A 13363-nucleotide genomic window follows, 5' to 3' on the forward strand; every position below is an offset into this window, starting at 1 on the left:
GAGTGTGTTATTTAATCTCCATATACTTGCAAATGTTCTCATGCTTGGATGGTTTTTGAGATCCAGCTTAATCCCATTGTGATTAGAGAAAGTGCTTTAAATAATTTCAATATTTTTATATTTATAAAGACCTGTTTTGTGCCCCAGCATATGATCTATCCTGGAGAATGTTCCATAAGCACTAGAGGAGAAGGTATAACCTTATGCTTTGGAGTGCAATGACCTATAATGTCTATTAGGTCTAATTCATTTATCAAGTTTTTTAACTTCTCTATTTCCTTGTTGATCTTCTATCTGGTTGTACTAACTATAGAGGAGGGAGGTATATTGAAGTCTCCTACTATTGTTGTTGAAACATCTATCACTCCCTTTAGTTTTGCCAATATCTGGCTCATGTACTTTGGAGCTCCTTGATTGGGAGCATAAACATTTATGATTGTTATATCTTCTTGGTGAATTGGCTCTTTAATTAGTATGTAGTGTCCTTCTTTGTCTCTTATGCTGTCTTTACATTTAAAGTCTACTTTGTTCCGATATTAGTATAGCTACTACTGCTTTCTTTTGATTACAACTTTCGTGGAACATCTTTTTCCATTCTTTCACTTTCAATCTATTTGTATCCTTGTGTCTAAAATGATCTCTTTTTTTATTAATTAAAAAAAGATTAACTAACACAACATTTAGAAATCATTCCATTCTACATATGCAATCAGTAATTCTTAATATCACATAGATGTGTGATCATCATTTCTTAGTACATTTGCATCGATTTAGGAAAAGAACTAGCAAAACAACAGAAAAAGATATAGAATGATAATATAGAGAAAAAATAAAAATAATAAAAAATTAAAAATTAAAAAAATTAAAAAAGGAAAAAACAAAATACAAACAAACAAATAAAAAAAACTATAGCTCAGACGCAGCTTCATTCAGTGTTTTAACAAAATTACATTACAATTAGATAGTATTGTGCTGTCCATTTTTGAGTTTTTGTATCTAGTTGTGTTGCACAGTCTGTAACTCTTCAGCTCCAATTACCCATTGTCTTACCCTGTTTCTAAATCCTGATGGTCTCTGTTACCGATGACATATTCCAAGTTTATTCTGTAATGTTGGTTCACATCAGTGGGACCATACAGTATTTGTCCTTTAGGTTTTGGCTAGTCGCACTCAGCATAATGTTCTCTAGGTCCATCCATATTATTACATGCTTCATAAGTTTATTCTGTCTTAAAGCTGCATAATATTCCATCATATGTATATACCACAGTTTGTTTAGCCATTCTTCTGTTGATGGACATTTTGGCTGTTTCCATCTCTTTGCAATTGTAAACAACGCTGCTATAAACATTGGTGTGCAAATGTCCGTTTGTGTCTTTGCCCTTAAGTCCTTTGAGTAGATACCTAGAAATGGTATTGCAGGGTCGTATGGCAATTCTATATTCAGCTTTTTGAGGAACCGCCAAACTGCCTTCCACAGTGGTTGCACCCTTTGACATTCCCACCAACAGTGGATAAGTGTGCCTCTTTCTCCGCATCCTCTCCAGTACTTGTCATTTTCTGTTTTGTTGATAATGGCCATTCTGGTTGGTGTGAGATGATATCTCATTGTGGTTTTGATTTGCATTTCTCTAATGGCCAGGGACATTGAGCATCTCTTCATGTGCCTCTTGGCCATCCGTATTTCTTCTTCTGGTAGGTGTCTGTTCAAGTCTTTTTCCCATTTTGTAATTGGGTTGGCTGTCTTTTTGTTGTTGAGTTGGACAATCTCTTTATAAATTCTGGATACTAGACCTTTATCTGATATGTCGTTTCCAAATATTGTCTCCCATTGTGTAGGCTGTCTTTCTACTTTCTTGATAAAGTTCTTTGATGCACAAAAGTGTTTAATTTTGAGGAGCTCCCATTTCTTTCTTTCTTTCTTCAGTGCTCTTGCTTTAGGTTTAAGGTCCATAAAACCGCCTCCAGTTGTAAGATTCATAAGATATCTCCCTACATTTTCCTCTAACTGTTTTATGGTCTTAGACCTAATGTTTAGATCTTTGATCCATTTTGAGTTAATTTTTGTATAAGGTGTGAGATACGGGTCTTCTTTCATTCTTTTACTTATGGATATCCAGTTCTCTAGGCACCATTTATTGAAGAGACTGTTCTGTCCCAGGTGAGTTGGCTTGACTGCCTTATCAAAGATCAAATGTCCATAGATGAGAGGGTCTATATCTGAGCACTCTATTCGATTCCATTGGTCGATATATCTATCTTTATGCCAATACCATGCTGTTTTGACCACTGTGGCTTCATAATATGCCTTAAAGTCAGGCAGCGCGAGACCTCCAGCTTCGTTTTTTTTCCTCAAGATGTTTTTAGCAATTCGGGGCACCCTGCCCTTCCAGATAAATTTGCTTATTGGTTTTTCTATTTCTGAAAAATAAGTTGTTGGGATTTTGATTGGTATTGCATTGAATCTGTAAATCAATTTAGGTAGGATTGACATCTTAACTATATTTAGTCTTCCAATCCATGAACACGGTATGCCCTTCCATCTATTTAGGTCTTCTGTGATTTCTTTTAACAGTTTCTTGTACTTTTCTTTATATAGGTTTTTTGTCTCTTTAGTTAAATTTATTCCTAGGTATTTTATTCTTTTAGTTGCAATTGTAAATGGGATTCGTTTCTTGATTTCCCCCTCAGCTTGTTCATTACTAGTGTATAGAAATGCTACAGATTTTTGAATGTTGATCTTGTAACCTGCTACTTTGCTGTACTCATTTATTAGCTCTAGTAGTTTTGTTGTGGATTTTTCCGGGTTTTCGACGTATAGTATCATATCGTCTGCAAACAGTGATAGTTTTACTTCTTCCTTTCCAATTTTGATGCCTTGTATTTCTTTTTCTTGTCTAATTGCTCTGGCTAGAACCTCCAACATGATGTTGAATAATAGTGGTGATAATGGACATCCTTGTCTTGTTCCTGATCTTAGTGGGAAAGTTTTCAATTTTTCCCCATTGAGGATGGTATTAGCTGTGGGTTTTTCATATATTCCCTCTATCATTTTAAGGAAGTTCCCTTGTATTCCTATCTTTTGAAGTGTTTTCAACAGGAAAGGATGTTGAATCTTATCAAATGCCTTCTCTGCATCAATTGAGATGATCATGTGATTTTTCTGCTTTGATTTGTTGATATGGTGTATTACATTAATTGATTTTCTTATGTTGAACCATCCTTGCATACCTGGGATGAATCCTACTTGGTCATGATGTATAATTCTTTTAATGTGTTGCTGGATTCGATTTGCTAGAATTTTGTTGAGGATTTTTGCATCTATATTCATTAGAGAGATTGGTCTGTAGTTTTCTTTTTTTGTAATATCTTTGCCTGGTTTTGGTATGAGGGTGATGTTGGCTTCATAGAATGAATTAGGTAGCTTTCCCTCCACTTAGATTTTTTTGAAGAGTTTGAGGAGAGTTGGTACTAATTCTTTCTGGAATGTTTGGTAGAATTCACATGTGAAGCTGTCTGGTCCTGGACTTTTCTTTTTAGGAAGCTTTTGAATGACTGATTCAATTTCTTTACTTGTGATTGGTTTCTTGATGTCATCTATTTCTTCTTGAGTCAAAGTTGGTTGTTCATGCCTTTCCAGGAACCCGTCCATTTCATCTAAATTGTTGTATTTATTAGCGTAAAGTTGTTCATAGTATCCTGTTATTACCTCCTTTATTTCTGTGAGGTCAGTGGTTATGTCTCTTCTTCCATTTCTGATCTTATTTATTTGCGTCCTCTCTCTTCTTCTTTTTGTCAATCTTGCTAAGGGCCCATCAATCTTATTGATTTTCTCATAGAACCAACTTCTGGTCTTATTGATTTTCTCTATTGTTTTCATGTTTTCAATTTCATTTATTTCTGCTCTAATCTTTGTTATTTCTTTCCTTTTGCTTGCTTTGGGGTTAGTTTGCTGTTCTTTCTCCAGTTCTTCCAAGTGGACAGTTAATTCCTGAATTTTTGCCTTTTCTTCTTTTCTGATATAGGCATTTAGGGCAATAAATTTCCCTCTTAGCACTGCCTTTGCTACGTCCCATAGGTTTTGATATGTTGTGTTTTCATTTTCATTCACCTCGAGATATTTACTAATTTCTCTTGCAATTTCTTCCTTGACCTACTCGTTGTTTAAGAGTGTGTTGTTGAGCCTCCACATATTTGTGAATTTTCTGGCACTCCGCCTATTAGTGATTTCCAACTTCATTCCTTTATGATCCGAGAAAGTGTCGTGTATGATTTCAATCTTTTTAAATTTGTTAAGACTTGCTTTGTGACCCAGCATATGGTCTATCTTTGAGAATGATCCATGAACACTTGAGAAAAAGGTCTATCCTGCTGTTGTGGGATGTAATGTCCTATAAATGTCTGTTAAGTCTAGCTCATTTATTGTACTATTCAAATTCTCTATTTCTTTATTGATCCTCTGTCTAGATGTTCTGTCCATTGATGAGAGTGGCGAATTGAAGTCTCCAACTATTATGGTATATGTGTCTATTTCCCTTTTCAGTGATTGCAGTGTATTCCTCACGTATTTTGGGGCATTCTGGTTCGATGCATAAATATTTATGATTGTTATGTCTTCTTGTTTAATTGTTCCTTTTATTAGTAGATAGTATCCTTCTTTGTCTCTTTTAACTGTTTTACATTTGAAGTCTAATTTGTTGGATATTAGTATAGCTACTCCTGCTCTTTTCTGGTTGTTATTTGCATGAAATATCTTTTCCCAACCTTTCACTTTCAACCTGTGTTTATCTTTGGGTCTAAGATGCGTTTCCTGTAGACAGCATATAGAAGGATCCTGTTTTTTTCATCCATTCTACCAGTCTATATCTTTTTATTGGGGAATTCAGTCCATTAACATTTAGTGTTATTTGTATAATATTTTCCTCTACTATTTTGCCTTTTGTATTATATATATCATATCTGATTTTCCTTCTTTCTACACTCTTCTCCATACCTCTCTCTTCTGTCTTTTCGTATTGACTCTAGTGCTCCCTTTAGTATTTCTTGCAGAGCTGGTCTCTTGGTCACAAATTCTCTCAGTGACTTTTCGTCTGAAAATATTTTAATTTCTCCCTCATTTTTGAAGGACAGTTTTGCTGGATATAGAAGTCTTGGTTGGCAGTTTTTCTCTTTTGGTAATTTAGATATATCATCCCACTGTCTTCTCGCCTCCATGGTTTCTGCTGAGAAATCTACACATAGTCTTATTGGGTTTCCCTTGTATGTGATGGATTGTTTTTCTCTTGCTGCTTTCAAGATCCTCTCTTTCTCTTTGACCTCTGACATTCTAACTAGTGTCATGGAGAACGCCTATTTGGGTCTATTCTCTTTGGGGTGCATTGCACTTCTTGGATCTGTAATTTTAGGTCTTTCGTAAGAGTTGGGAAATTTTCAGCGATAATTCCTTCCATTAGTGTTTCTCCTCCTTTTCCCTTCTGTTCTCCTTCTGGAACACCCACAACATGTATATTTGTGCGCTTCATATTTATCATTCAATTCCCTGATCCTCTGCTCAAATTTTTCCATTCTTTTCCCTATAGTTTCTGTTTGTTTTTGGAATTCAGATGTTCCATTCTCCAGTTCACTAATTCTAGCCTCTGTCTCTTTAAATCTACCATTGTAGGTTTCCATTGTTTTTTCCATCTTTTCTACTTTGTCCTTCAATCCCGTAAGTTCTGTGATTTGTTTTTTCAGACTTTCCATTTCTTCTTTTTGTTCAGCCCATGCCTTCTTTATGTCCTTCCTCAATTTATTGATTTGGTTTTTGAAGGAGTTTTCCATTTCTGTTCGTATATTCAGAATTAGTTTTCTCAGCTCCTGTATCTCATTTGAGCTATTGGTTTGTTCCTTTGACTGGGCCATATCTTCAATTTTCCTGGTGTGATCTGTTAGTTTTTGCTGGCATCTGGGCATTTAATCCAATTTCCCTGGGTTTGGGACCCAGCAGGTTGAAAGACTTTCCTGTGAAGTCTCTGGGCTCTGTTTTTCTTATCTTGCCCAGTATGTGGTTCTTGTCTGTCTGCGGGTCCCACCAGTAAAAGATGCTGTGGCTCCTTTAACTTTGGAAGTCTCTCACTGTGGGGGAGGGTTGCCAGCCGACACGGCCGGGGGAGTGCATATCCAAATCTCCCAGCCGTCCCGGGAAGCCGCACGTGGTGGGGGGCGCTGGCTGCCACGGCTTGGGGGAGTGTCGATCCAAATCTCCTAGCCGGCCCGGGAAGCCACGCGTTGGGGGAGGGGCGCCAGCCACCGCGGCTTGCGGGGGTGCCGATCCAAAGTTCACAGCCGGCCCGGGAAGCCACGTGTGTGGAAGGGGCTCCAGTTGCTGGCCTCTGCGGCTTGGGGGAACTCCGATCCAAATCTCCCAGCCGGCCCTGGAAGCCATGCATTGGGGGGGCGCCGGCCGCTGTGGCTTGGGGGGTGCCGATCCAAAGCTCCCAGCTGGCCCGGGAAGCCGCTCATGGGGGCCGCCGGCCACCGCGGCTTGAGGGACCGCCGATCCAAATCTCCCAGCCGGCCCGGGAAGGAGGGAGGGAGGGGCTCCGGCCGCTAGCCGCCATGGCCCGGGGAAGCGCGCGCCTCTCGGGGACCTCACCGCAGCGGATTCTCTTAGCCGGTTCAGCCGTTCCAGAATGGGGTACGCTGTGTTTCTGTTTTCTGTCGTGGCTCCGGGAGCTGTTCTGTACTGTTTCTATTTCTTTAGTAGCTGTTCTGGAGCTAAGATGAGTCTCTTGTAAGCAGCATGTAGCTGAATTATATTTCTTAATCCATTCTGCCAATCTGTATCTTTTAATACAGATAAGTTTAGTCCATTAACATTCAAAGTTATTACTGAAAACGCTTTTCTTAAATCCACCATCTTATCTTTCTTATTTTATTTGTCAGATCTATATATTATCTTCCCTCTTTCTCTTTGTATTCTGTAAATTACCCTTAATGGTACTCTTCAATTCTGTGCCTTCCTCCAGAGCTCCTTCTCCTGTCCTTTTTTTTCAGCCAGCAGAACTCCTTTAAGTATTTCTTGTAGGGGTGGTCTCTTGTTGACAAATTCTTTCAGGACTTTTTTGTCTGTGAAAACTTTAATCTCTCCCTCAGTTTTTGAAGGACAATTTGGCTGGTGTTCTAGTTTGCTAGCTGCCGGAATGCAATATAGAAACCGAACAGCTTTTAACAAGGGGAATTTAATAAGTTGCTCATTTACAGGTCTAAGGCTGAGAAAATGTCCCAATTAAAACAAGTCTATAGAAATGTCCAATTTAAGGCACCCAGGGAAAGATACCTTGGTTCAAGAAGGCCAGTGAAATTCAGGGTTTCTCTCTCAAGTGAGAAGGCACATGGTGAACATGGTCGAGGCTTCTCTCTTATCTGGAAGGGCACATGGCCAGCACAGCATCATCTGCTAGCTTTCTCTCCTGGCTTCTGGTTTCATGAAGCTCCCTGGGAGGCATTTTCCTTCTTCATCTCCAAAGATCCCTGGCTCGTGGACTCTCTGCTTCATGGTGCTGCAGCATTCTTTGCTTTCTTGAATCTCCTTCATTCTCCAAAATGTTTCCTCTTTTACAGGACTTCAGAAACTAATCAAGACCCACCAAAATGGGTGGAGACATGTCGTCACCTAATCCAGTTTAACAACCACTCTTGATTAAATTACATCTCCAGGGAGATGATCTGATTACAGTTTCAAACATACAGTATTGAATAGGGATTATTCTGCCTTTATGAAATGGGATTTAATTTAAAACATGGCTTTTCTAGGGGACATGCATCCTTTCAAACCAGCAGAGCTGGGTACAGAATTCTTGACTGAAAGTCTTTCTCTTTCAGGATCTTGAATATATCATATCACTGCCTTCTCGCCTCCAGGGTGCTAGTTGAGTACTCTGAACTCAGTCTTATTTGATTTCCCTTGTATGTAGTAGATTGTTTTTCTCTTGCTGCTTTCACCATTTTCTGCTCTTCAACATTTGACAGACTGAATAGTATGTGCCTTGGGGAAGACCTATTTGGATTTATTCTGTTTGGAGTTCTTTGGGCTTCTTTGACTTGTATATTTATGTTCTTTATTAGGGTTGGGAAGTTTTCCCCCATTATATCCTCAACTACTCCTCCCTACCCTTTACTCCTCTCTTCTCCTTCTGGGACACCAATGATTTTTATATTTGCGTGCTTTGTTTTGTCTATCATTTCCCTGAGTTCCCATTCCATTTTTTCCATCTTTTTTTGTTATTTGCTGTTTTGAATCTCCAAAGTTAATTATCTTGTACTCTATATCATTTATTCTTTCTTCTATCTCTTCAAACCTGGTGTTGTGTGTCTCTAGTATGTTTTTTATTTGGTCAGTAGAGTCTTCAATCTCTGTGATATCTGCTATTTTTCTATTTATTCTTTCAAATTCCTCTTTGTGCTCTTCTACTGTCTTCTTGATCTGCTCTATGTCATTTTCTATCCATGGAGGTTAGTGCTGACAAACTTTATGTGCCAGCACCCACCTGCAAGGAACAGTGAGGCCTAGGTAATGCTTGAGAGGGGTGCAGGAGAGGTGGGTTGGGCTGCATTTGGGGTGAGGGTGTGGGGCAGGTACATGCACTGGGGGCTGGTGGGGTGGGGGCACCTGGAGCGCGGGGAATGGGAGTGGGTGACGGGGTTCAGGTGTGTGGGGTGTGTGGTGAGTTGCTGGTCATCGGGCTGTGATGGTGAGGGTAGCACACCCAAGGAACATGGACTTGCTTACTTCCTAGTGCCGTGTTCCCTTCCGTGCACTCCTGTGGGTTCCGCGGCTCGACGCCTCCATGCCAGGTTCCAACTTTCTGCCTCTCAGTTCCTTGGCTTCTGCAATTAGGGTTGCCACATGTGGTGCAGAAGGCTAAGTTAGCCGCACTCCTAATTTGCCACCTCAGTCGCCTTCCTGTCTCCAACTTTTCCGTGGAGCAGGGCTAAAATTGAGCAACACTAGTTGGTCATCTTCCTGGATATATTTTTTAAAAATCGTTTTTGTTTGATATTTCTTTAGGAATTTAGGAGAAAAGAAATGTTAAAATATGGGTTTAATTTTCCAACTTTAACATAGATTATTTAGATTATTTTCTAGCTTTATGAGTTATTACAAATGTTATAAAAATACATAAAAACAGTATTCTATTTAGTGGGATTCAAATCTATGTAATTTTCTACACATACCCTTTGCATTAATTCATCTTGAAACAAATATCAAGTATTGTTTTGTTCAGTGTAGTGTATTCATTTCCTCCTAATTAATGATTTGAAAATCTTGATACATAAAAGTGGTAGGTAAGAAATTTTGATTTCAAAATGATTTTTAATGACATTTTTCAGTGTCAGTAAAATCTTTGGGTCATCATCAAAGCAAAACTGTTGCAAATGATTTATGAGTATTTTTCATTCTAGGCTTGCCTTCTCCTGAAATTCAGCTTGCATTCAAACTCATGGAGAATTCAGAAGAGCAAATGAATAAAAATAAGATGATGCCTGTTCTTAGTGAGGATACGGTTTTACAGGTGTGTAGCATATTGATTGAGTGCTTATTTATTAAAGATTGGGAATCCTGAATCTAAGAGTGGCAAATTACTAATGATGATGTTTTTGTCTATTATTTACTTCTTTCTTATGAGTTTTTTTTTGCTGTGGAGGTCTTATAGAGTTAATGAATGTGTCTTTCAAAGGTTTACTATCAAATAGTAAAGTAGCCATCTGCTGGTTGTTGGGCTTGTAAAATTAGGATAAGAAGAACAAGTGAAGTAATTGATATCTGTCTCTATTTTTCACCTTCATGAGAATTCACTCAGAGTAAAATAGATGTCTTTATTTGTCCACAGTAAAATTTAGAACATATAAACCAAATTTTAAACATTTGCAGCAGATTTTTAATTAATATTATGGCCTAACCTGACAAATATTGATACTGCCACACAATTTTTCCTTTTATTCTAAGAAATTGGATCTTCTACAGTTTAACTGCATGAGATCAATTGATTTTATCAAATAAAGAAGTAGAGAAAACAGGAAAGGTACTTTCCCAGAGTTATTTAATGAAAATACCTCAATCAGATTTATAAATAAATTCTAAATACTAAACAGATTCCTAAGTAAATTCTTCCTTAATACTCAGATACAATATTGACATTTCAGCTTCAAATTTCTATTTTAGAAATAAGCTATTTTAGTCTTAAAATTGTGTTCTACAGGATTGTTTCCTATTTTCCCTTTGTACTTTCTGAATCAATCTCAAGTTTGACTAAAATAAATAAAACCAGAAAGTTAACAGAAAAGAAATAAGCAATTTTAAATAAGGGCAAATTATGAAGAAATAGGGGCTCTTTGGATTGACACACACCATGCTAATTTTTCAAAATATAGTACCAAACTTTTAAACTGTTTTTATACTCATCATTTTTGTTGGCTCTTGTAATACCTTCCCTTTTTGACAAGTAGTTCTTAAACTTTGCATGGATACATTTTTATTTTGAAAGTTTGGTAATATGTCTGGAGAGATAATTAGAGACATTAGTATCTATAAAAATTAGGGGATATCACTGTTCTCATTATAAATGGTTTTGGCCATCTGGAAGACTTGTTTGTCAAGAAGTAATAATTCAATCCTGCTGCTATAACCAGACAGCCACTTCTCTACCTTCTTCCTTCTGAGATGGGAGTCTCTATCTAAGAGGTGTGAGTCAAGGTTGAATCTCACTTTTTCTCCTCTCTTCTTCAGCCTCCACCTTCCATCCCACTATCAAAACGTGAAGGTGAAACAGGTTAATATGAACTTTGAAGGGGACTAACAAGCTTGTTGATGAGTGTATAATGGAAGAAGGGTTAGGCTTGGCAGGGTCCGAGCTCGTGGAGAGACTGTTTGTATGTTCACTGCAGGGTCTTTTTTAGCCCCAGGAGGCAGGTAACATTCTTTCCCACTATCTGTTCTCTTAGGCATAAATAGCTGAGCCACCTAAAAGCAAGAAGGTCACTTGTCCTTTGGCAAGATAAATGAAATAAATATTACAGATATTTGAGTGAATTCTTTGTACAGACTTAGAAATCTCTAGTGACGATATAAATATACCCTGTTGAAGTAATCCTAGAGGAGTTTCTAGGCTTATCTCTTGAAATTCTTATAAGGCTTCTGAGCCTTAGAAAGCCTGCTTACATGGTGTAGAATGCATACATGTGGAACCAACCTGAAGACCTTGAGGTGTGTAAAGATACATTATCAATAAATAACACTGAATGTTAATTGAGAAAATCAAGGCTCTTGTTATTATGGCCATAATAGTGATAAAAAATACTTGAAAGTTCAGGCTAATGGCTATATTTTCAGAAAGCCTTATTAGTAATCATAAAAATGAACATAATCCTCAGAGTCTTTTTCTAAATATCTTTTTTGATGCTGACAAGATATATAAGGTAAGTGTTCCTAATAAAGTGGAAGAAGTCTGTGTTCTGTGAAATCTTAAAATAGAAACATTTTATCAGTGCATTTAATATTTTCTTGAAAAGGACACAGTAACTTCAGATTTTCTGGTATGATCTGAGAACTAGGTGCTGCCAACGTTTAACATTTGCACACAGGTTGGCAAACTATAACGTGCACAAAGAATGACCTTTACATTTTTAAATAGTTTAAAAAAATTGAAAGAAGAAGAATATTTTGTGACATGGGGAATTACATGAAATTCAAATTTCATTGTCCATAAATAAATAAAATTTTATTATAATACAATCACATTCATATGGATTGTTTATGACCGCTTTCATGCTAAAACAAGAGTTCAGTAGTTACAACAAAGACTATACGTGGCACTCTCATTGCTTCACACTGCTGTTTAGCACACTACACATTGCAGTGATACAGTTAACTTGATAGCATTTCAAATGCCACCTGTATTGCTGTACCATGACATTTTCTTTATTTTTATTGCCTGTGCATACACATCATGTTGAAACAAGAAAAGAGAAAAGTGGACTTTGAATGTCTCACTTTTAAGGGCTGTTGAAATGTGGAGTATTTTGTTTTTGAATATGACAAAACACTGTATTTTATTGTGGAATAACACTATAGCAGTGCTAAAAGAATATACTTTGACATTTACAAATTAAACACTTGATCACAATATTATTCCAAACCCATAAGAAGCCAGCAATCAGGGAAATGAGAAATTTTAAATGGAATCTCTCATTATGGCAGAATTTCTTCACAAAAATATAAAAATGAAAACGAAGCTGCAATCACATTGAATTTTATGTTAGCCAAGCAAGGATAGCCATTTACTGATAGTTTTAAAATACCGTATGATTGCAGCAACTGAAGAAATGTGTCCAGAGAAAACATTAATTTGTTTAGGACTATTAACCTTTCAGCAAGAACTTTCAATGATGGGAGCCACATTAATAGTGAATTACAAAACAAGGCAAATAACTTCAAGTGGTTTTCCTTGGGTTTTGATGAACTGACAAATTTTACCAATACTGCTCAATCATTGCTTGTTTGAAGAACCAATGCGTAGTTGATTAAAGTGACTAAAGAATTAGCCTCTCTGAAAGAACAGCTAGAGTTGAGAGTATTTTCAAAGAAGTTGAGAAAATACTAATATATTACACTGAAGTGGAATTTGGTAAGATGTGTTACAACTAATGGTGGTAAAAATATGTGTGGAGCAGAAAAAAGGCTTATTTGGGCATATTTATAAAGCTTGTGAAAATGCAAGATATTTAAAGCTATGATTATTCATCATATCTTTCACCAGCAGGTATTTATAGACCATCTATTATGTGTTATCAAACCAGTAATGTTAATGGTGTACTTAATTTGCTCTTACGGACTTAACCATCATCAACTTAGTGATTTTTTAATCAGAAATAGAATCTGAACATCCTGACTTTACCGCATAGTTTGCTGACTTAGCAGTGGTAAAGTTTTATTGTGAGTTTTTTAGTAGGGCTAAGAAATAAATTTTTCTGGATGAGAACTGCTCTCAGCCACTATTATTGAACACTGAATGACTTTGGAAATTACCACTGGCTGCTGATTTGATAATGTGTCTTAACGAATTCAGACTAAATTTGAATTTTCTGATATAGCAAAGCAGTGCTTATATGTGAATCTTATACTATGCTATAGTCATTTCGGTGACAAACTAATATTGGTTGAAACAAAATATCAAGCTGCTTTACATACTTCCCATGCTTTAACAGTTAAACAAGAAGCTAGATCTTTACTCACACAAACATTTCTAGTTGGAATATTTTCAGGTCTTAGTCTACAGTTCCAGCAGAAGTTTTTTGATCTGATGGCAAGTGCAAAGGAAATTTC

General features: G+C 37.1%; 1 protein-coding gene across 3 annotated transcripts in view; it reads left to right on the plus strand.

Annotated features, from left to right (window-relative positions):
- The window catches only part of ANKRD31 (ankyrin repeat domain 31), a 245194-nt gene that overhangs the window by 33302 nt on the left and 198529 nt on the right, over nucleotides 1-13363 (plus strand). For all 3 annotated transcript variants that reach the window (XM_077139446.1, XM_077139447.1, XM_077139448.1), the window contains exon 3: nucleotides 9445-9554. In XM_077139446.1, the coding sequence (XP_076995561.1) occupies nucleotides 9445-9554 (110 nt within the window). The remainder of the gene's footprint in view (nucleotides 1-9444; nucleotides 9555-13363) is intronic.

Source organism: Tamandua tetradactyla, chromosome 21 (assembly GCF_023851605.1).
Source record: "Tamandua tetradactyla isolate mTamTet1 chromosome 21, mTamTet1.pri, whole genome shotgun sequence".
Lineage (NCBI taxonomy): Eukaryota > Metazoa > Chordata > Mammalia > Pilosa > Myrmecophagidae > Tamandua > Tamandua tetradactyla.